General features: G+C 32.4%; 2 protein-coding genes and 1 pseudogene across 2 annotated transcripts; all 3 read left to right on the forward strand.

The window, feature by feature from the left end:
* Nucleotides 1-1,297: 1,297 nt before the first annotated feature.
* Nucleotides 1,298-5,657, forward strand: LOC146943709 (putative pectin methylesterase CGR3). Its single transcript, XM_085741988.1, has 7 exons — nt 1,298-1,524; nt 2,606-2,752; nt 2,973-3,012; nt 3,568-3,609; nt 3,799-4,173; nt 4,561-4,616; nt 5,153-5,657. Exons 2-7 carry the CDS (start codon nt 2,630-2,632, stop codon nt 5,303-5,305), a joined length of 789 nt encoding a protein of 262 aa, XP_085598114.1. The 5' UTR covers nt 1,298-1,524; nt 2,606-2,629; the 3' UTR covers nt 5,306-5,657.
* A 6,334-nt stretch (nt 5,658-11,991) lies between these two features.
* Nucleotides 11,992-12,689, forward strand: LOC146943710 (basic form of pathogenesis-related protein 1-like). The gene has a single exon (XM_085741989.1). The coding sequence runs from the start codon at nt 12,030-12,032 to the stop codon at nt 12,516-12,518; it is 489 nt and encodes a 162-aa protein (XP_085598115.1). The 5' UTR covers nt 11,992-12,029; the 3' UTR covers nt 12,519-12,689.
* A 4,299-nt stretch (nt 12,690-16,988) lies between these two features.
* LOC146943711 (basic form of pathogenesis-related protein 1-like) lies at nt 16,989-21,152 on the forward strand (annotated as a pseudogene).
* The last annotated feature ends 3,970 nt before the right edge of the window (nt 21,153-25,122 follow it).

Raw genomic sequence — 25,122 nt, forward strand, 5'->3', positions numbered from 1 at the left:
TTCTAATAGCTAAAAGTAGATTAAAAAGGAAGAAAAATAACAAAAGTCTAGGAAATGTAAAACAGCAACAGAACTATTATATTAAAGAGAGTTATGAGAATCATTTTATAACCTTATAAAAGAAAGAACATCCCCTGGAAAAAAATAACGTGTATTATTGTAAATAATTGAATAAAATTAATAAGTACTATCACAAAAACAATAGATTAATACAACATTTTATAATAATCAAAATATTAAATTGTATACGTGCACTTAAGTTTGATTTGATTCAGTTTAAAAAAAAACCCAAAATTCCATTTGTATCATTTTCACAAAAGAAGATTTAAAAATTTCCAACAATTTATTTAGTTTTGAGTAAGTTTAATTTTTTAAATTGATTAGCAATTTTAATTTGAATCATTTTGTATATTAAATTGTTAGTTTCAAGAGTTAATTAAGTTTTTTCCTTATAAATATTGGGTTTTCAGATTATCGTTGGTTTTTTTATAAGCCAAGAACAAAATGACATAAAAAAGAATAGTGTCCAACTAAGTTGGTAGGCAAAACATCAAAAAAGACCCACAAAGTGGATTCAACCCTAAACAATTCTATTAAGCAGGTCTAAAGTTTGGCGAATGAATCGATCGTCAACATGAAATCAGATCACGTACCATCAACTTCTTGTAACAAAGACAACAAGTATTAACGACTCTTTCGAGTTCATATAGTCCCATGTCAATCAACAGAATGACTGGGATACATAACCACAGATAGATGCTTGAAAGTAGGGGAGTGGATTCGACCGCCAACACGATAATTAGTCAATCCACTCGCACCAACATTTTACTGCGATGATCAACAATAAAGTAATCAACCATTTATGGCCTACAACAGGCGATTATACAAGCACAACCTAAGCACAAGTCTGAACTCCAACCTTTGACCAACGGCAATGAATCCAACCGTCAACACGGTAGCGGATCCACCCACCAACCACTCACTAAGACACAAGACAGCAAGGTGTCTCGTAAGGTTATAAAATTTAGGGGATGTAAATAAGCGACAAACACTCGCCAAGAGTTTTAATGCGACTACATATCTAAATTTATATGGGCGACAAACACTTGCTAAGAATTTTAACGCGACTACATATCTAAAACTGAATTCAAACATATAGTTTATTTTATTTTATTTGATCAAATAGTTATGTTAGAAGAGATTTGCGTCTTTTCATCTGTTTTTCTTATTTTAAATAAAAAAAGTAGAGAGAATTGAATCCATCTCATAAAACAAGTAACATGCGGCGTCGGTGAGTGTCAATCAACCAACCTAAATTTGGGTTCAACTCCAACTCAAAAAGCAACTCAATACAAAGAGAGAGTGTCCGTAGCAATTCAATAGCATAAGCATACAATAAATCAAATTATACGAAAAAATAATATAAAATGCTTGAATTGAATCTAGTTCTAGTACTTTCATTCATAGTAACATAACTTCAGATCTCTGAGATCTATCAACCTTCTCTCATTCATTTCCAATCTGGTAACTATTTTCCACTATACCCATTTTCCTTCAAGATTATATCTTTCATTCTAAAGTTTCATTATTTATGTTTTTTTTTACTTCCTTCAAAATCATATAATTTGCTGAATTCTACATGTTTTCAACTTCTTTACTTTGATTTTAACTAAACCCTTTTCTGGGTTTTGTTTCTTGAATTCATTTGCTTAATAAAGCCTTGATTTTGAATTTTTGGTTTTTAAGTTCTGAAATAGATGTAGTGTATTTGTTTTTTTGCTTATGCCTAGTGCATTTTTTGTTAGAAACTTAGAATAAGTGAGTGATGTGTTTGATTATATTGGTAAGTTATGTGAAAGCTTAAAGTTCTGAATTTTACTACACGGGGCTTGATGGAATTGTTTGGGAATTTTACTATGAGTTACTTTGTATCTTGGCTGCAAATCATGCCTCTATTTAGCGGACTATGGAGGGATTTGGATTTGTCGTCGCTTTTATTGATCTTGGTCGTCCAATCTTAAATCAACGGTGTAGATTATTTAATGATGGTTTAGTGAAAATATAAATGTAAACATACCGACCGATCTTGAATCTACTGAGTAAGGTTGATGTTTCTCAGTTTCTTGTTTGTCTCTTCTTTCATAAATGAATTTCTAGCTTAAAAAAAACTGATCTTGAATTGATGGCTGGGATCTATTAATGCGTGTAAATTTGTGGTTTTCAAAATTTACCGAATCTGCGTCTGGAACCACAGTTGTTGCCTAGCCTTTATTTGCTTGATTTTTCATAGAGATGTCATTCTGGATCAATGTATGTAGTCTCAGTTAATATCCGATTGTGCTATGAGCTGTGCATCCTTTTACATTTATTATGCATTTCTTATTAATTACGTCTCAACTACTATTGATTTTGTGGCATTGGTTGGCATTGGCTATAAGAGAAATTTATCTATAACAAGACAGCTTAGGCAGCAGAGATATTTACAATGACACAGCTACAAGTCAAAGTAACGAGTGGAAAACACTTGATGTACTATAAAAGGAGAAACAATTTTATTTTGTTTTCGAATTAGCTCAGTTTAACTTATTGCTAAAACTTGTGCTAGGTCTGAAGTCTCATTGCCGTTAACATGTCGAGGAGGCCAGTGAATCCTTCACGTCGGTTAGGTGATGGAGGAAGTATACCATTTGTGGCCTCTATCCAGTCTAAATCTCAAAACTCTCCCCTGATATCTATCGGGCTTGTTATTGTGGTATGCTTCTTTTTCTTTTTGAAAGATGAACATCAATACAGAAGTATTCTAAGAACAATTTTGAAATATTCTTTAAGCATAATTTCGATGTACTTTTATGATTATTTCCCAATTGCAGTTTACCTTTCTCCTAATCCAATTTACTTTATCCTATATATTTTTCCCTGTTTGCTATCAACCCACAGAATAATTAATGAGCCGAATTTTGCAAAATTTTCAGGGTGCGATTCTTCTGATTGGTTATTGTTACAGCAGTTCAGGTTTGTAACTAGTTTGTTAACCTTAAAGTCGCCATAAAACAAGAATTTTATATTTGGTAGTACTCTCCAAATATTGTGTTTCAGATGCCATACGATAAACTTTTGACTTTGGATATGATTTTATAGACCTAATATTATGCAATTTCCTTGGGTTTGATAATCTTGGATCCAGCCTTTTCTTCATCATGACTTAGGAGGATGATGACAGAAAAATACAGTGGAGTACTCAAAATGAATACAGTCAATATAGTTAAAGAACAATGAGGAATATAAATGAAAATTTGTATAGCATCTCTGACCTTGACTTATACAGTTTGTATCATGTTGTAGATCCATAGATCTTAAACCAGTCTCATAGAACCTAGCTCATACTTTCATGTCATGATCATTCCGCCATTCTCATACTGTCAACATATCTATGTAAATTGAAAAGAAAAAAGTGGAACACATCACTGCATATCTAACAATGAATATGTTCTCATTAATTGGCATTTGCTTTAAAATCCTAATGATGCTGATGTTGAATTTAATTTGTTTGGTCACATCACTTGGCAGGTGGAGCTAGCAATGATATTAAGGATCTGAGTAAACTTGAAGGTACAATATATTTGGTGAACTATATATTAATTGGAACTTAATGTTACTGTATCATATTCTGTAATTTTGAACATCTTGTTTGTTTGATTAGTTAGTTAGTTAGTTGACATTTATTGTAGAACCGCTGATTTCAAATTGTGAACATTGAAATTTTGTTGCAATTAAAACAACTCTTGTTTGTGTTTGCAGGTGCTTCATCATGTACATCAGAACTACTACAAGCATTGCCCATTTTGAAGAAAGCATACGGAGACAGCATGCATAAGGTTTTGCACGTTGGCCCCGACTCTTGTTCTGTGGTATCTAGTTTGTTAGTAGAAGACGATACCGAGGCTTGGGGAATCGAACCATACGAATTAGATGACGTAGGTGCTAAGTGCAAAAATCTTGTACGCAAGGGCATTGTACGTGTGGCTGACTTAAAGTTTCCTCTACCTTACCGTGCAAAGTCATTTCCTCTTGTCATTGTGTCCGATGCATTGGATTACTTATCTCCAAAATACCTGAACAAAACCCTGCCAGAGTTGGTGAGGGTATCTGCCGATGGTGTTGTTATCTTTTCAGGTAATATATATTGGATTTAGTTTATAATTAGCGACAGTGTAAAGATTTTTATATTGTCAGTCAATCACAATTGCTAGATCATTAAAATTGTTTGAATTTAATCACATCTGCTATAACAGGCATATCAATGACGATTTGTGATTGGTTGATAATGTAAAAAGTCTTACACTGACGATGTATCAAAATCAATCATATTTTTTTGGCTGGCTAGGGCTATTATTCACCTAGGCTCTGTCACCAAGATTAAATTCATGATCTTAGCAGTCTTTTACAGATCATGCTCTTTTAGTTTTATTTCTATTTTCCACAAATCATGTTGAATGTGATAGAAAGTCAAGTTTTAATTTACTTGTGCTTTCTTTGTCTGATTTCTTATTTCATGCATAGGTTATCCTGGTCAGCAGAGAGCTAGAGGCGGAGAAGTAGCCAAATTTGGTCGTCCAGTAAGTGACTAATATTTATTGAATTTGATTTCAATTTTTTTTGGGTTGCATTATAGGAGAAATGTATTTATGTAACAGTCTGCTATAATTTTCTTTTTGATGAAACTAGTTTTACTTAAGAAGATAGGAAAGTACAGAGAGGGCTTATGAAGTTATAATTATAGATTGAAATAAAAGAAACTTTGATGAGCAGAAAAAGTGTTACACTCTTAAACACTCCCTCTCGAACACTCTTTTCTTGATTGAGTGAAACTCATGAATCCCACTAAATCAGTGGGTTATATTACATATTAGTAACACTCGTTTTAAAGTAGTGAGACCTACATGAATTTTACATAGTCATTCATTGAGTGTTAGAGAGTATGTCGGTGACACTTCTCAACTAAGCATAGTGTGTATTTCATGAAAATAATGGGAAGATTAAGAAGTCATTAACTAATAACTACTGTTGTGTCCCTATTACCTGGCTGGATTAAGGTCAATAAAACTATTCTCATTCTAATTTTCTTTTGGGATTTGATATTATCTTTATGAAGGCCAAATTGCGGAGCTCATCTTGGTGGATAAGGTTTTTTGTTCAAACAAGTTTAGAAGAAAATGAAACTGCTGGAAAGAAATTTGAACAGGCTTCAGCCAAGAAGGCATACGCACCAGCTTGCCAAGTTTTTCACCTTAAATCATACCCCTGAAAATTTTATTGTCTTGTTTTTAAACTTGAATTATTGGTAAGAAACCATACTGATGATTCTGGCACCTTGAGCACCCGAAGGGTAAAAGTTCCATACATACATGTTATGTTGAAACTATAGTCGTGTTTGATCCGATCTTGACAAGATATTAGGTTAAGTTATGTACTTCTATTGGCATTACATTTGTAAACTATTTTGTCATGATAGTTTTTCATATGTTTTTCACAGCAGCCCTCTGTTTCTATAGTATGTATTAATTTAGGAAATTTACTATTTTGACACTTTGTATGACTTCTACAATTCATTGTTACTTTATTGAGGCACCTAATATTATTATAATTCTCTTGTTTTATTCTATTAGTTTTTTTGGTGACAAGCTTTATTCTATATAGACATGATAAACCATCTGCCATTGATAACGCTCCTATACTCGTCTTTAAGTGAAATTTTACCATGTTTTTTTTTGTTTACCATAGGAGCTATTCTTATTTTTTTTCCTAATGATTTCACAATTATTGTTATCGTGTCTTGTAATATTTTATGAAACGCTAAACTCATTTTATTTGCAAGGTGTTTATTTATTTTAACATATGATATGAGTGGGATATAAAAGGTTGGCTACAGCTAGTGTGAAAGATTTGCCTAAAACTAAAATTTCACCAAATAATAACGATGATCCCTTGTCTTTTTGTTTGCGCTATTGAATTCATGCAAGAAAAGATGTTATGGTGCATCTTCTTTGAAAATGGTCAAAATAATACTTTTTTCTTATAAAAAACATAAAAAGTTATTTTTATTCAAGCACAATTAATAGTTGAGCACTGCTACTTTGACACAAGTTTTCAAACACCGTATCCGACACCGGACACGGATCCTATCCTGTGAAAATCCCAACAGTTCAATTTGTGTTTTTATGATATAAGTACATGCTGCAAAAACAAGTAAGTGGTTGTAATTTCACTGCACACACTTCTCACAAGAGAGGATCTGCTCCATCCGACACCCGAGCTCTTATAAAGGAGGTAAATTATTATTAAAATGAGACAAAACGTACATCCATCTGTATAGAAATACGGTATATGTGTCAAATTTTATGTTCATTCTCTTAATAGTTTTCAATTTAAACATCTTGGATAAAATTTTTGGATGTTTATTTCTGACTGACTAATTGTGAAAGTTTCAAAGTTTGAGTTGATAGCTTTTGAAAGTAAACTTGTGATTAGGGCATTTTCGAAAGGTATGAATATTTTTTTGTGGTGGCCGGGATTTGAACCCCGGACCTTGCATACATTATGCATTATTCTTGCCAACTGAGCTAAGCTTACGAGGACGGAAAGGTATGAATATTAAACGAGGTGTTCAACTACATATAAATTTGACAATTGAAAATTATAGTTAATCATGTTTAAATTTATGGCTAATAAAGTTAGATAACTTAGATTGTCCAAGGTAATAATTATAAATTTAATTAAAGAGCAATGATATTTGAACAACCATTTGGTACAACCTATTTGACAACCTTCTTTTCTCTCTTTTCATTGGTAAAAAACAATGGAGAGAGAAAAAGGAAGAGAGAGAGTAAGAATATAATGTGAGTATGAGAGAGAAAGTTGTCTAAAAGTTGTCATAAAATGGTTGTACAAATATCATTTCTCTTAATTAAACTTGTACACCAACTTAAAAAAATTGTCAAATTGTCTCCCACAACTGTTATTCTTGTGACTCTGGTCAAATTTTGCAGCAAAAGATAATACACCACTAAACATTTGATTGTCATTTCTAATTCTATTTACAACTATCGTTTTATTTTATCCCTAAGAAAAACTATCGTTTTATTTTAACAGTCTCTTTTTATTTTTATATATCGTTAAACATTTCCGTTAATGTCGTTTGAACGTAAATTGTGGATGAAAATGGCACTTCAAAGCTCAAAGTAGTCAAAAAGGAAAAGGAGCACACGAAAGTTCACATGTCCTTATGACGTTATATTAGGTACCACATTTTCATATCTAGACTAGAAACTATCTTAATTACTAATTTCTTTTTTGAATAAATCTTAATTACTATCTAGGCTTAAGAAATTTGTGTAATGTGGGCTAAAATATATATAACCTAAAAGTGAAGCTTCGGTGGAGGTAAATGCTGCACGACAATAGGGGACCCTAGAGTAAATACAACGTGTGAATTAAGGATAGCAAAATAAGCTTAAGTCCACTGAACCAATCTGTTTAACCTGGAATGCATTGGGTCTATGAGACCTACCTTTCAAGTTGTTGTCTTTGCTTAACTCGTTCAAAAAATACGATGACATGGTGTGACAAGTTGGCCTATCAAGTCAATTTTAAAAGAAAAAACTCTTTATTCATTATTTTTTTATTGACTAAGTTATATTTTAACGACTAGCCTATTTATGGTTACAACCCAATAAACCTTATGTTTAACGGACCAACTCATCTAAAAGTTAATACATTTAGTTTATTTTCTTTTTATTGACGAGTCAATTTACTGATTCGTCAATTTATCCAGAGGCGGAGATAAAATTTTAACTCACTTATGCAAGTTAGCATGTCCCATGTGAGTAGAATCGTCACAATTTTTGTTTTTTTAGAATTTTGCCACCCTTAATTTTGGTGCTTTAGATAAAGCTTCCGAAATCCGTGGCTAGAAGTAATTGAAAACGCATGTGAAACATTGGGTCCCTCGGCACACAATTGCTAGATTCATCTCAGGTGTATACGCATGATCTAATATGTGAAGTCATACTTACAATAGCATATAGTACTATAGTAGTAATTTGTAAGAATGTAATTACTCACATGAGTTTACTATTCTTAGACATCGACTGAACTAATAAATTATGGAAAATGCTATAAAAGTAGAATTAAAAAATAAATGTTGGATTGAAGTGAGAAGTATATATTATGCGGAACGGTCCTTGTGAGTTTAGCTCAGCTGATTGGGACAATGCATAAAATATGTAAGGTTTGTGGTTCAAATCCCTGCCACTATAAAGAAAAAAGATTATGCGGAACGAAAAGACAAATCACCTCACATAAAATAACTAAGTCAAAAAATCATTTATTGTTTTGTAAGTATGAAGATCTTTTCGGCCATGAATTGAGACATTATCTTCTCACTTTAACTTTCGTTTTTAGAAAAGTTATTTTATTTTATTAACCAATAGATGTTGAGTCTAATGAAAAAAATAACTAGTTAAATTTGAAAACAAAACATGGTTGGATAAAATAGAGTTGAACTAATTTTTTAGTTAATTTGAAAATAGTTTCATTTAAATATCAACCACAAAAAGTTTATAGTTATTATTTTTGTTTTGATAACTTCACCACTAATGAGAGTCCTCCACCATTCTGATCATCTTGAGCACCTATCACATGGCCTTCGACCACCACTTCATCCATTACTGACTATTAGAGATACATAGTTTAGTTACAAGGAGTACTAGTCCTATTAGTATATATAGGTGTAACCTCCCCATAAGTGGGTTAACTTTCTCATTTGTAATATTACATTTCACTATCAATAGAACAATTCTATAAGCTTTTCTCTCCTTCTTCCATGGATGCCATGTTTCCTAACATGGTATCAGAGCAAGATTGGTATCCACCTTGAATAATATTTTCCGCTGCATTTTCTCGAGAAAATCTAATTTTCTCACATCAGTTTCACTTTCCTTTTCTTGTTCCTTTTTTGTTCATTTTTCTCCCTGATTCAATTTCTTTCTATGAGTCTTTGATTCGATTTCACCTTCTTAATTCTTTTCTGATCAATTTTCATTTTGCTTTCAGTAAACTCTATTTCCTCTTTTCTAATCGATTTGATTTTTGATAATATCGTTTTCCCCAAATCCTAGGGTTAACGATTAAAATTCGATTTCGATTCATTTTCTTGATTTTACATTCAGACTCGTTTTCACTTTCTTTGCTCGGTTTCGCTTTGGTTATCGATCCGTCTCATAATCACTTCTCTGTGATTCCCTTGTTTCAGTTTTTCATCTCTGATTGCGTTTTTCTGTCTGTGACTCAATTTCAGAAGTTATTTGTTCAACTGTTATTTGATGAAGCTACTTGTTCACATCAGTTTTGTTCTTCGCAATACTTGAGGATTTCAGATTGATGCAATTTTTGAGATTTGTCTATGAAGCCTATCAAATTTCTTTGATGATTTGGAGTTATCAGTTCAGATGTGTGGAGCTTCGTGCATTGCTTTGAATTTCCACATCTTCATTCATATGCTCACAAGGTGTTTGTGACAAGTTTTCAAACACTGTCAGTTTCAATCACAAGATGCTTTGGACCAAGACTCATCGCAAATTTTGCATTGAGAGCAGTTAACTTGATAGATAGTTCTCACTGTTTCGATGACGAATTGTCGCACATGTCTGCTTCTTCTCACAACTACTCAAGGTATCTGTGTATTGTGCAAAACATTATAAGGTTTGATTTCTAACAACTGTTTGATGGCTTCTGAACGACGGTTGGCTTTGGATTCTTGAAGTTTCGTTTACTTGAGATTCATATTGACTCAGAAATTGTTTCTGCCTCATCATTCACTGGTTGTTTTGAGATTTAAATTTGGTTCACTGCCATGAGTTATGAATGTGATTCTGTTTTGATCCTGGATCGTAAGTTTTCTCCGATTTTGTTGGTGTTGCCCAGAAGCTGTTTGTTTGGTTCAGAATCTGTTTGGTTCAGAAGCTGTTTGGTTCAGAAGCTGTTTGGTTCAGAAGCTGTTTGGTTCAGAATCTGTTTGGTTCAGAAGCTGTTTGGTTACCTAATGCTTGCTTATGGCTTTCTTCATCAGTAGTTTTGTGGATGCACAATTGTGCTAGTTTTTGGCAGATTGTCTTTACCACTCGGCTTCCTTCCTTTATGACCTCTACATGGCACTTTCATGCCCTTGGTGTGGTATTTGGTGAGGTTTATGATTCTGGCTCAGTTTTGGATTGTTGGAAGATTCTTGGATTGATTATCTTCCCTCGGTTTCTTTGTCCTGGATCGTTGTTTGGTTTGGCTTCATTATTGGAAGCATTGGTTTTGTTTTCTATGGTTTGAAGACACATCACATGGCTATGCATCTCTATTGGCTTGCATTTGATTTTTTCTTGTCTCGGCTCGGCATAGGAGGGCATCACTTTTTATCTTTGGAACCTTGGTCTTGTATATGACCTCCATCCATTGTTGACTATGGCCCTTCCTTGCATTTGGCTTTTCTTGTCTCGGCTCGGCATTGGAGGGCACCACTTTTATCTTTGGAACCTTGGTCTTGTATATGACCTCCTTCCATTGTAGACTATGGCTCTTCCTTGCACTTCCTTTTTGGATATCATCATTGATTTTGGATATCCTTGTTCTTCTTGTCTTGTGCTTCTATCTTGAGTTCTTGAGAACTCTTGATGGTTAAGCGTTGTGCCTTAATTGGCTTTGTTGATATTGGCTTCTACCGGATGGTGGTTAAGCGTTGCTTTGATGCTCCTTCCTTCAATTGGTTCAACCTTGAGTTGCGGTTGCTTCTTGTTGGATGAGCACTTGTTTGATATTTTTCTTAGCCGATGTATTTCCGGCATCTTTCCTTGTATTTTCTCATTTCAAGTTGGAAGTGTTTTGAACACCTTCCAACTTGAGGGGGACTATTAGAGATACATAGTTTAGTTACAAGGAGTACTAGTCCTATTAGTATATATAGGTGTAACCTCCCCATAAGTGGGTTAACTTTCTCATTTGTAATATTACATTTCACTATCAATAGAACAATTCTATAAGCTTTTCTCTCCTTCTTCCATGGATGCCATGTTTCCTAACACTGACCGTCGCCGAACATTGTCGAACACTGCTCTTCCCGCATCTGACCACTACTGCAACCATTACTAACCACTGCCGATCATCACTTTGGTAGCCGTCTGCCACCACCTTCCAACAACTAGCATTTTAAAATAATAATTATAATAAAATTTAACATAATTCTTTAATACTTGTTCGAAAAAAAAAAACATAATTCTATAATAAAAAACTTATGATATTTTAATATTGTTTGGTTCAATAGAAGTAGTGTGATTCACAGATGAAAGAAATCACGAGTTATTTTTTAAAATTTGATTATTTTTATGGTTTAAATTTTATATTGAGCAAATTCATAGTGAGACGAGATAAATAGAGTAGTTTAACTTAAAAAAGGAAACTCAACTCAACTAAAACCAAATATTGAAATTAGTATTTCTAATGAATTGTGCTACAAAATCTCCTTTATTTTCAAATGAAATCCTTTTATAGAATTTGTATGGTCCAGCTTAATTTATCCTTTAAAAAAGAAGATAATCTAAGGGGAAGTTGGGCCACTAAAATAAATGAGTGTCAAGAGAGGATATCAAACAATTACATTTACCGTGATATATATCGTTTTCTTTTACTCAATATATATGCATTGTTTGTTGTTAATAATTTCTATATGTATATTTTGGGCCAAATAGAATAATGGCAAGAAACAAATATTTTTTTTTAATATTTTCTTACCAAAAAAACAAAGAGTTGAAACTACCAACCACTAGCTAATAGCTAGATAGTGCTAATCGATTGATTACAAAATTTAAATATTCTAAATTCTTCGGTTTCTACGGCTTGATATGCTCCAGTGCTCCACACTCTTACTATAAGTACCTGTGACATATATTCCATCACTCACCAAATTGTACCAATTAAGAAAATTTAAAATGAGGTCTCCACATAATATGATCTTAGCCATTTTCTTCATTTGCTCAACCCTTAGTTGCATTAATATTTCCCAAGCACAAAACTCCCCTCAAGATTACCTTGAGGTACATAATCAAGCTCGAGATGAGGTTGGTGTTGGTCCACTTTATTGGGACCATAACCTTGAAGCCTATGCTCAAAACTATGCAAACAAGAGAATTAAAGATTGTGAGCTTGAGCACTCTATGGGTCCTTATGGTGAGAACCTTGCTGAGGGTTATGGTGAAGTGAATGGTACGGATTCTGTGAAGTTTTGGCTAAGTGAAAAGCCTAATTATGATTATCACTCTAACTCTTGTGTTAATGATGAGTGTGGGCATTATACTCAAATTATTTGGCGTGATTCAGTTCATCTTGGTTGTGCTAAGTCCAAATGTAAGAATGGTTGGGTTTTTGTCATTTGTAGCTATTCACCACCTGGAAATGTTGAAGGAGAACGACCATATTGATTTTCTTTTATATATTTTCTAAAAATAAGTTAATTAGTACTACATGGCCTGCTGTTGTTTGTATTGTTTCCTCTCATTTAGTTATTATTATAATTATAATATAATAAGCAATTATAATGTATATTTTTTTGTCTTAGACCATATTGTAATATGAAGAAGGGGTTTCTCGTAGTCTAAATTTTGGCCGGAAGGCTAATGATTATTTTATCCAGACTTGAATATTCTTGAACAATTTATCGTTAACACTCTTACATGTTATATATACACAATAAACGAATTAATAATAAGAAATAAGGCTGATTCTCTTGTACTTGTTTGATTCGCAAGTAGGAAGTTGAGTGGTGCTAAAATGCGTTCACGGGCCGTTTAGTATGCCAAACAACACTTTTCTTCTTTTTATTGGAGGATTCTTTTTTTAAGGGTTAATAATTAATAATTTGCAGTCTCTAGTTCTAAATTATTTAAGAATTAACTATGTTTAATATGCTTTTATTTACTATTGATTGGTTTGAGTAGTAAGAGATTTAGATCTTTCAAACAGGTGGTTAGAGGTTCGATCTATGACTCTTGTATAAAGAAAAATTCAATTATGATGAAAGTGTTAGGTTTGTTGTTTGTAATTGGCCGTATTTTGTTAAAACAAGTGTTCTAGTAAGATGTTGGACAAGATGTCTTGACATGTTGGTACGACATCGTAGCGTGTCATGTTTCACTTTCTTGAAAAATTTGTTTTAAGCGTGAGATCTCTGAAGATTCTATGAAGATATGATTCATGTAGTGTGTTGACCAAGAAGCGTGTGTTTTCTAGAAGCAGCAATGGGCGGTTTAAGCTTTGTCGTGTTTCCTAAGAATGATGTCAAAACGAAACAATATACATGCTTCAAGAATATTGTGTTGAAGATCGGATTAGATCAGCTGTGCATTTTGCCTGAGTTGCTCATCAATCCCATGTCATTCTTAGGCTATATAAAGAAAGACTATAAACCTAAGAAGACTACTGAAGCTGCAATTCTGAAAGTGTCAATTAGGGTTTTAGTCTGTCCATTGATGTTTGTAAGCCACTCTTGTATCATCTTGATAGTTGAGTTACAAACATATAGTAGAGATTTCCTTCCTGGCTTGAGTGCCCCCGGATGTAGGTGACATTGCACCGATATGGGTTAACAAATACCTTGTGCCATTTACTTTCTACAATTTACTTTAAGTTGTTATTTGTTAATTGTGTTGTTACGATGTCTTGACATTGTGCTCGATATTCCGTGTGTCTTAACATCGTATTCGACATCTCTTACTACGTGTCAGAATTTCAGAAAGAATCCGTTCAAGTTTGGGTTTAATTCGACTACCCATTTAAATCCAAAGTGGTTTGGTTATGGTAACAAATTTGTAATTCCAAATCCCTACACCCTCCAACCTAATTCTTTCAAGAAAAATATGATTTTTTATTTTTATTTTCATTTGCTAGTTTAGTTTAAGACTTTTATGTGTTGATTCAAAAGTGTTTCAATTTAATTTAAGTGTCAAAATTTTAAATTGTAGAATTTATAAGTATTGAAATTTTCATGAAAAATAATGTCACATAAGTATATTACTTTTGGGTATTTTCGTAAAGCTATTTTTCATAGACTCGACCCAAAACCAACATGCTCATTAGATAGATGGATAGATAGATAGATAGATAGGTAAAGATAGTTAAATATATTTTTTTTATCTTTATAAATATATCAACTTTTTGTTTTTAACTACATAAAAAATTTCTTAGTCACCAAAAAGTTTTCAATCACCACTTTTGGTCCATACTTTTAAGTCAATTCATGTGTAGTCTTCATATTTTTTAATAAAAAATTTCCATTAATTTTTAGAATATTATAAAAATCTCTCCGAAAAACAATTAGAGTTTTTTTTTTTTTTTTTTTATACAAAACATGATTTAAATATGAATTCTAACGTCAAAAACATGAAAAATTCATATTCATGTTTAGTTAATAAATTCTAATTTTTTAGGTGAGAAATTCTTATAATTTTATAAACATTCATAAAAAAAAAAAGCTCATTCTAAAATATGAAGACTACAAAAGAGTTGATTTAAAAGTAAGGATCAAAAGTGTTGTTGTAAATTTTTTTGGGGACCAAATGTCAAGAAATTTTGTAGAGGGACTAAAACAAAAAGTTGTTATATTTATAGGGACCAAAAACATGTTTACGTGATATGTGTGTGTGTAAAGTAGGGATAAAAGTGAAGATGTTTAGTCTTTTGGTTTCGTTTTTCTAGTTTTGTTTTGATTGATGTCATTAGTATGTTTTTGTACAACACCCATTCATTCTAGATTACAAGCTCCAAACAAATAGGTTTTAGAGAGGTAGTTAAAAAATTGGAAACAAGTTTGGTGTCTATTTTCTCTTTAAAAAAAATGAAGTTTTGATTCGAATCAATAGTTTCCACTTTGACATTTGATTCACGTCATTTTTTTTCTTCCTTCTTTTGGGAGTTATTTTGTATTTACATACTTTGAATCGAATCAATGCTTTAACTAAGCCATTTGATTCGATTCATTTTTTTTCTATAAGGAGTTATGATTCGAATCAAAATATGGTCATTGAAATTTATCTTCATCTGAAATTCATTGAATCAAATCATAGTTCATGGCTATCGATTCAATCTTCATAATAATCAAGATTTCAGAAATTACATTATTGATTCGATTCAAGCTTTTCCTGATTCGAATCAAGCACATTTTTTCAGTTTTATTTTGTGCCCAACTTGCTACTAACTCAGTGACCTATACATACTTGCCTCCACTCATTCCTGCATTCCATCACTCATTAAGATCTATATTGATAGGCTGTTATAAGATTATTGTAAGTTTGGTTTCATTCAAAGATCTTGGTGAAGCATCAAGGATCTAAATTAAAATGAGGTACTTTTCACCTCCAAAGATAAGCTAAGGGGAAGTTGGGCAACTAAAAGAAATAAGTGTCATGAGAGGATATCAAACAATCATATTTACCGTCATATATATCGTTTTCTTTTGCTCAATTTATATTTACCGTTTTCTTTTACTCAATATATGCATTGTTGTATATATATATATATATATATATATATATATATATATATATATATATATATATATAGGGATAGGATCAAATGACACCAAGGTGTCAAATAAAATTTGACACCAAATCCTATCCATTGATATAGTTTTAATCTAACGGCTCTAATCAATTTGTTAAGTGCTCACATGCTTGATTAAATGAGCCACCTTTTAATTTTAGAAATAATCTATTCTTTCTTCTCTTAGTTAATTACTTTGTAAACACTCTCAGTTCCTATATATCTCTCTCTCTTTAAGGATTCTATATCTCTTATTATTATGGCTCGCTGCACAAGCTTCATTCTTATTTCATTACTCCAACTAACCTTTATGTGTTGCTGCTCAACGCTAGCATGATGTAAAACACATAGACATATAATTGTTTGAGCTTTTTATTACCAGTAATATCATATAAATGTTTGAATGAATTGCCTCAAAAAGAAAATAGTTTGATCAATTGATTTCAATTTTTGTGAATTGAAGGACAACACTTGATGAAGGTTTTTGAGAACTTATCATGCTATGGTGAGAGGGATATCCCATTAGTTACAAAGAGAGGATGTGGTCCCCGACTATTCAATATATCTTCAGCAATAATAAAGGAAAAATTAAGTACAAAAATAAAAAACATAATTACAATTAAGGAAGGAAATCACCCTTCAAAAAAAAATAAGGAAGGAAATCATGTGAACACTAGTGACTAATTTTGATCGTTTGATTAAATCAAAATGGAGGGATAAGATTTGGTGTCAAATAAAATTTGACATCTTGGTGTCAATTGATCCCATCCCATATATATATATATGTATATATATATATATATATATATATATATATATATATATATATATATAAAACTAAAAAGGGTTTTGTTACAAGCCACCCTTTGGTGGTGTCTTTTAACAAGTCACACCTTAAGGTGTGATTTTCACTTTTTAGTTATAACTTTGCTAAAAGACACCTTCATAAAAGTAAGTTGGTGTCTTTTCGCTAATGCTCATAGAGTAACTTGATAAAAGACACCTTCATAAAAGGTGTCTTCTATCATAACCCATATATATATATATATCCCACACAATAGAACAATGGCAAGAATCCCATACTATAAAACATTTTATTTTGACAGAAAAGAAAGAGTAGAAACTACCAACTACCAGCTAATAGCTAGATAGAGCTAATCCATTGATTATAAAATTTAAATATGGAAATTGTTATTTAAAGCGGAATTGCACTCTCATGAATCATCCCGACTCTATATTCTACCTATCCACTTTTTATTGAATTCCACCTTTTTCAATGTCTTACCGTGAATTCGGCCAATACCAAATTTTGATTGGGCAGTTTATAGTTCGCTATGCTATTGTGATAGTTTCATTCGGTGTATATAGCAATGCTCTTTAAATATTCTAAATTCTTCGGTTTCTACGGCTTGATATGCTCCACACTCTTGATATAAGTACCCGTGACATATATTCCACCACTCACCAAATTGTAGCAATTAAGAAAAATTAAAATGAGGTCTCCACATAATATGATCTTAGCCATTTTCTTCATTTGCTCAACCCTTAGTTGCATTAATATTTCCCAAGCACAAAACTCCCCTCAAGATTACCTTGAGGTACATAATCAAGCTCGAAAAGAGGTTGGTGTTGGTCCACTTTCTTGGAACCATACCCTTGAAGCCTATGCTCAAAACTATGCAAACAAGAGAATTAACGATTGTGAGCTTGAGCACTCGGGTCCTTATGGTGAGAACCTTGGCTAAGTGAAAAGCCTGATTATGATTGTGAATGGTACGGATTCTGTGAAGTTTTGGCTAAGTGAAAAGCCTGATTATGATTATTGTTGTAAATTTTGATTATATTTCAAAAGTTTCAAATATTTTGTATCCCATATTTTTAATTGAGAAATATAGAAAAATATTTTAATAGAAAATTATTATTATTATTATTATATTATTAATTATAATGTTTGACTTAGTCTTATAACCATATTTTAATTCCAAACTTTTGTAACCGTTTTTCTCTTAATATCACTTGAATGTGCCTATTATTAAGGTGGTGTTTCTTGCTTGAAAAAAGGATCACGTTTTGGAAAAGATACACGTACAGAAGAATGAAGTTACATTTTCTTTTGTTCTTACTTTGATCAATATTAAAAAACAAAAACAATTATCTCATCACCTTCACAAAAATTAATTATGGGTTTCATCTTCCTGAATATATATTCTTGTTAGTTCTGTTTCCTCGATTCTACGTCGAGAAGGGTCTGTTAAATCCCGGGGGATTAGCGTATAACTACGCGGAAAATCCTTAATACTTCCACCGCTTGTTCATTTTGCAGTCCTCTTATCAAATTGATGGTTAAAGATGCTGATGAATTATGTAGATGGTCAATTCTACAACAATTTCAAGACAGATAAGTTTAATTGATCTTTCTCCTTTGTTTATTCTCATCAATATAAATTGATTATTATATTTATATATTGTTTATTATTTGTAGATATAATATTATGCCTAATTTTACAACAATCTTAAGGATTTTAGTGACATGTATAATAAATAAAGGGTTAAATATGTTTTTGGTCCCTATAAATATGTCAACTTTTCGTTTTAGTCCCTCTAAAAATTTTCTTCAACTTTTAGTCCCTAAAAAATTTTCAATCTTCACTTTTGGTCCCTCCTTTAAAGTAAAATCATATGTAGAATTCATATTTTAGAAATAAAATTTTGCAGAAAAATTCATAATATTATAAGATTCTCTCCTAAAAAAAATTAGAATTTTTTAACAAAACATGAATTTAATATGAATTTTTGTATTTTTTAAGGTTAAAAATTCATATTTAATTTGTGTTTTGTTGAAAAATTCTAATTTTTATTGGACTTTTTTTTAGAATATTTTACACATTTCTGCACAATTTTATTAAAAAATACAAAAATTAAATTAAAAATAGGGACCAAAAGTAGTGATTGAAAATTTTATAGGGACTAAAAGTTGAAGGAAAATTTTAGAGGGACTAAAACAAAAAGTTGATATATTTATAGGGATCAAAAACATATTTAACCCATAAATAAATCCACACATGGACTTATATTTTTCCAATGTGGGGGTGTTGTCACTTGAAATATAATTCAAGTAGACTTGAATAAAATTCACACATGGAATTATATTTTTACAATGTGGGGGTTTGTCGCTTAGACTTTATCTAAGTAGACCTGATGAAGTATATCAAGGATATCAGTTTGACAATATATAAAATATTGTTTAGAGTTGATGAGCCATTGCATCAAAATAATGCAATGATGTTAATTGAAATTGAAATCCAATGAGAATAAATCAAAATGTACAACTACTTTACTTATTGTGGGGATGTTGTCGCTTGAATTGACATGTATTATAAATCTACAAATAGATTTATATTTATCCACATTGATAGTGATGTCGCTTAATAATAATGTAAGCAGACATGTATAAAATTAATTATAGAGATCAAGTTTATAGTTATAAACTTTGATAAATATATAAGGTTGATTCACTTAGAGACGTCTTAGTCAATCTTATAAGATGAAAGAAAATTATCTTCATTATTTGTGTAAAAAGTAGCTACTAAACAAAGCCCCTTGGGATGAAATAAATTTGTGTACATCGAGGGGATTGGGACTTAAGCCATTCGAAATTAATAAGTGATGGGAACCCAACCTTTGTGATTGGAGATCCCATGAATAAGGTTCATATGGGTAAGAACAAGTCACTTATTAGTTCTGCTAGCACCAAAAATTAGTTAATTAATTTTTGTTCTCGTCCCTTTCCTATGGTGTGTGTGAGAAGTGCTAGACACTGCATTATTGAGAGGATAAGCCTATCAAGCTTTTAATGAATTTCATATCCCTTATGGGTGGTGTATGATTTGCAGCATACACTTGATGAAATCACCTATGCGAGTGTCAAGTGGGGCCGCTTGTATGAGATCTTGACGAAATCTCTGGAGCACTCATGAAATAATCCAGGCACGCGCACGGCCTATTAGCGCGCCAACAACGCCAACGGCAAGAATTGTGGGGGTGTGATGCGAATGGTATACCGCTAACATACACCAAGTGATTTTGGTTCATATAACTTGCTACACCAACTTCACTGTGTGTTAAGTATTATCATTTTAGGGCTGGTTCATATAGCTTGCTACACCAGTTTAATGCATCACATCTAGGATGTTAACCGAGGAAGTCCTTTTTCAAACTTATTTTACACTTTTGAAATATGTGGGGGATTGTTGTAAATTTTGATTATATTTCAAAAGTTTCAAATATTTTGTATCCCATATTTTTAATTGAGAAATATAGAAAAATATTTTAATAGAAAATTATTATTATTATTATTATTATTATTATTATATTATTAATTATAATGTTTGACTTAGTCTTATAACCATATTTTAATTCCAAACTTTTGTAACCGTTTTTCTCTTAATATCACTTGAATGTGCCTATTATTAAGGTGGTGTTTCTTGCTTGAAAAAAGGATCACGTTTTGGAAAAGATACACGTACAGAAGAATGAAGTTACATTTTCTTTTGTTCTTACTTTGATCAATATTAAAAAACAAAAACAATTATCTCATCACCTTCACAAAAATTAATTATGGGTTTCATCTTCCTAAATATATATTCTTGTTAGTTCTGTTTCCTCGATTCTACGTCGAGAAGGGTCTGTTAAATCCTGGGGGATTAACGTATAACTACGCGGAAAATCCTTAAGGATATCGCGATCAGCGTGTCTCAGACTACTTCCACCGTTTTTTCATTTTGCAGTCCTCTTATCAAATTGATGGTTAAAGATGCTGATGAATTATGTAGATGGTCAATTCTACAACAATATCAAGACAGATAAGTTTAATTGATCTTTCTCCTTTGTTTATTCTCATCAATATAAATTGATTATTATATTTATATATTGTTTATTATTTGTAGATATAATATTATGCCTAATTTTACAACAATCACTCTAACTCTTGTGCTAAAACTCTTGTGCTAAAATTGATGAGTGTGGGCATTATACTCAAATGAGAAATGCTAGCAACACTCTCTTTTGAGCACTCTCTCTAGCACTCACTCTTTTATTGGGTAAAATCATTGAAGGACCTACACTTTGGAAATGGAACCCACATAAAGTGGTGGGACATACATTGATTTCACCCAATAAAAAAGTGAGTGCTAGAGAGAGTGCACAAAAGAGAGTGTTGCTAGCATTCCTCTACTCAAATTATTTGGCGTGATTCAGTTCATCTTGGTTGTGCTAAGTCCAAATGTAAGAATGGTTGGGTTTTTGTCATTTGTAGCTATTCACCACCAGGCAATATTGAAGGACAACGACCTTATTGATTATTTTATCTAGGATCCAAACTTAAAAAAAAAAATCAACAAAATTAGAGGATGAAAATCTCATGTAATTAGGAACATAACTCCAAAACATGAATTTTATACATTTTATAATGTCTACTTTAATTATGCTACATTTTATAAATATTAATACTTCCTTACTCATGTGTCATTTTAAATAAGGCGACTTTTATGGTACACCTTAATATAGATACATGCCGAAATTCCTAAATGAAATGATCAATAGTTTTTTGACGGTCTGGAATTGGTAAGTTTGAATGGATCGTAGATTTAACACCACCAAACTTATGAGTTTTGCACTTTGGTACTTCTATTTTATGGCATGATTATTTAATTTAATTTGAATTAACTGAAAAAAATATCATGACCTTCATTTTACATTCATGTTTAACCACATCATCGTAGATGTAAACAGATGAATGCTTATGAAATAGCGATTAGCGAGAATTCAGACAGATGCAATGCAATCTTTGTCTCTTTAAGTGCAGTTATAGCTATTATTATTAAGAGGAAGAAACGAATGAACCGATATAGTTCCCGAGTGAAAATGCTATTAACTGAAGTTTTGTTCAAAAATATGAGAGACGAAATTGGTACATAGATGAAGTTTTGGGTTCATAGATGATGAGAGATTGGGACATCACAGAAAAAAAGGACGTTACTTTTCAAATGATGAAGGTTGGCGATAAAGTTGTGACGAGGGTTAATGATTTTGTTTTGTTTTAATCAAAAAATTCTAACTACTGATATAAAAATTTGTACAATTTTAGGGGGTTAAATTGAATAGACAAATGCAGTAATGTACTACTACTCTTCTTAAGTCAATTTTTAATAATGCTAACTTGGATTGTCGCGTCATTTTTCGGAGATCAAGGCTATTTAATTAGCTTTTGACTCACTATTTATTTCACGACTGAACATTTAATTTTTAAAGAAAAGGGGAAAAAAGTTCAAACACCCCACATTTGAAAAGATTTAGGGTTCGAGGGTTAGTTACATAAAGGGAAGGTATTAGCACCCTTTATGTCCGTAGTACTCTACGAGAACCTCTTGGTTTTATTTAATTAGTGTGCTATAACTTGCTTACTTTTTTGAAGAAAAAAAAAATGGAATTTAAATGATTAAATAGAAAGACCTAATTATCTACATTTTATTGATTTGGAAGGACAAGTGTCCTCTGCCTACGTACCCGTGAGGGATCAAAACCTCGTAGTTCGGGGTAGAAATTTGACGTTTGATTGGTTGTGTGTTTTTTATTAGTTTTGAAGAAAAAGTTTTAAAAGGAAAAGCCAAAGTGGCAAATGAGTATTTGTTTGTGTTTTTTAATATTAAAGAAAAATGACTTGAAATATGATTAAATTGATTGAAGTTTGATTAAGGAAAAAAAAATAAAAAAGACGTCACTTGATTTAAGATCAAGGTTTATTAAAAAAAATTTTGTGTTTTTGTTATATGCATTTTTTTGTTGTTTTGAAATAATTGGAATAAGAATTAAACTAACGGAGCATAAAGTAAAACGCGTAGGTACTTCATGGTGGCGTTGGACCACCACTAGGACCTTTAACCTAAGCTAGCAAGCATGAAAGATAGAGGCATACACACACGCACGCACACATGCACCTAAGCTATTACAAAAACCCTATTAATACATTCTATGGTCTGCGAGAAAATAAATAAAATACATCAAGCCTATATTTACATTCTAAGTTCCACGCAAAAAAAACAAATTAAATTACATTAAAGCCTAATCGCATTCTAAGTTATATACAATAAAATAAAAAAACTAAATTGAAATGTGCAATGCTAAAACTAAATTAAGAAATGCGTGAATCATTTGCATCTAAACCTAATATGCGATCTAAATTTTTACGCAATAGGTAACAAAATGACGTATAAAAAATATAAATATGCAATGAACAAATCCTAAACTAGTGAATATGGAAATGATGAAATGCAAGCGACATAATTAAAAAATGCAAGAGAGTTTAAAATGCATGATGAAATAGAAGATGAAAATGATGTAACAGGGGGCGCAAAGAGCATGCAGGGGGGTGCATAGATTAAGAAGAAAAAAAAATGGAATTGGGCTACAGGGAGACAACGAACCGGGTCGGGTCCTGTATTGGGTCTGTTCTGGGTCGAACCAGTGGGTTGGACCTAGTATTTAAGGGTTGTGGAGCTTTTCCCATTCATTTTTGACATTCATTTCTCTCTCCTTCCTAATTCTTCTCTCAAATTCTCTCTTGTTCTTTCTTTTCTTCTCCGATGGGGAGTGGTGGTCGGACTGAGTTCCGACGCGGCGGTTAGCCGTCGTCGACGGCGGCGCCGCCGCGGTTAACATCTAAACAACATATTTTTTATTTTTCGTTCCTCACTCTCTTTTTTTTCCTGTTGTTTCTTCTCTCTTATTCTATTCCCTCTATTCGTTTCTAATCCCAAAAGTTCCAAAACTAAACCCTAAAGCCTTCTCTCTATAAAACGACAAAAAGATTACCTTTTGTGATGGCCTAGCAGGTTCGGTCTTTTTCTGGATCTGTCCCGTGGCAGATTCGCGTACGGATGTGAAGGTTTGTCTGCGATTGGGTGCTGGACCGTGATGTCTGGCCGCCTGTGTGCGTGTGTTGGTCTGGAACGGCCTTCTTGTTCCGATTGTGCTATACTTGCTCGCTGTTGGGATGTTGTTGCGTATACGTGATTGCTTCTATTGTTCCTGTCTGTTTTGTCTGTGGTTGTGTGACGGTCTGAGGCTTGCGATGCTTGCTGGTTATAGGTGTTGGTTCCTGGATTTCGATTTGACGTGATGTTATGGGTCAAATGCGGTGTTGTATTGATCTTGATGGCCGAGAATGATAATTGGGAGAGTCTGGTTCTTGAATATTGATGGTTTGATGATGTTTCTTTGAAAAAACGGCTTCTGTGTTGTGCTGGTCTTGCAGGGTTTTTGATTTGGAATTTTTGTGTAGGTTTTGACTGGTGAATTTTTCGGCCCCTTTTCCACTTGTATTTTGCAGGCTTTATTTATATAGAGTTAAGGTTTGAGCTAGGGTTTGTTAAGGAGAAGCAACAAATTTGGATTGGATTAGGGATACGCGTATGAACTGTTCCTGTATTTGTGTTTGCAGATTGGGATGAACGGAACTGGATTGGAATGGCACAGAGGCGCGAGATTGATGTGTTTATGAACTTGGACCTTTTTTGAAACAATTTTATGAATAACGTAAAAAAAAGATAAAGATGCATTTTTTTGGATTTTTGACTTATATTAAAAAAAAAGTAATTAATTAATTCAAATAAAAATAAAAATGAATGACTAATTTAAAAATAAAAATAGACTAATTACAAATAAAAATGAACGACTAATTTAAAAATAAAAATAGACTAATTACAATTAATTGATTTAAAAATAAAAAATGGAAATTAGAAAATAAAAAATAATGAGCGAAGAGGGCCCGACTCGGAACAAATTATGAGGTATTTTAAAATACCTCTCTGTCGAATTTTTATCACCGAAATGTCTGGGACTGATCAGGGTCACGTGACGCGTGTCAGTGGGACCTTAGGTCAAAAATTGGGGTATGACAGATGCCCCTATTTAAGTTCCTTCGTCCGAAGATTTGAAGATGGAATCTTCGATTCGATGGGTCGAAGGGACTTAAATATAAAAGTACACCAATTTTGACCTAAGTCGCTATGAATGCTTGTGATGTAATTAATGAAGACAGAACTTTTTAGCGATATCACTTGAACAGCTAAACTGGGGATGACACTGAAGATAATAAAATGTGATTCCAAACTGAAACATGACGAAAGGTAGACTCAAGCTGTCCGTTGTTTAGGACTTGCCACTTGAGACAAGATAAAGGTAGACTCAAGCTGTCCGTTGTTTAGGACTTGCCACTTGAAACAAGATAAAATGTAGACTCAAGCTGTCCGTTGTTTAGGACTTGCCACTTGAAACAAGGTAGACTCAAGCTGTCCGTTGTTTAGGACTTGCCACTTGAAACAAGATAAAATGTAGACTCAAGCTGTCCGTTGTTTAGGACTTGCCACTTGAAACAAGATAATGGTAGACTCAAGCTGTCCGTTGTTTAGGACTTGCCGCTTGAAACAAGAT

This window comes from Medicago sativa, chromosome 2 (genome assembly GCF_051527215.1).
Source record: "Medicago sativa cultivar Bolivia chromosome 2, Bolivia_mono, whole genome shotgun sequence".
NCBI lineage: Eukaryota > Viridiplantae > Streptophyta > Magnoliopsida > Fabales > Fabaceae > Medicago > Medicago sativa.

Coding starts and splice junctions, on each gene's coding strand:
- LOC146943710 (XM_085741989.1), top strand. CDS start 12,030: ATGAGGTCTCCACATAATATGATCTTAGCCATTTTCTTCATTTGCTCA.
- LOC146943709 (XM_085741988.1), top strand. CDS start 2,630: ATGTCGAGGAGGCCAGTGAATCCTTCACGTCGGTTAGGTGATGGAGGA. Junction 3,013..3,567: donor TTATTGTTACAGCAGTTCAG/GTTTGTAACTAG, acceptor ATCACTTGGCAG/GTGGAGCTAGCAATGATATT. Junction 3,610..3,798: donor GGATCTGAGTAAACTTGAAG/GTACAATATATT, acceptor TTGTGTTTGCAG/GTGCTTCATCATGTACATCA.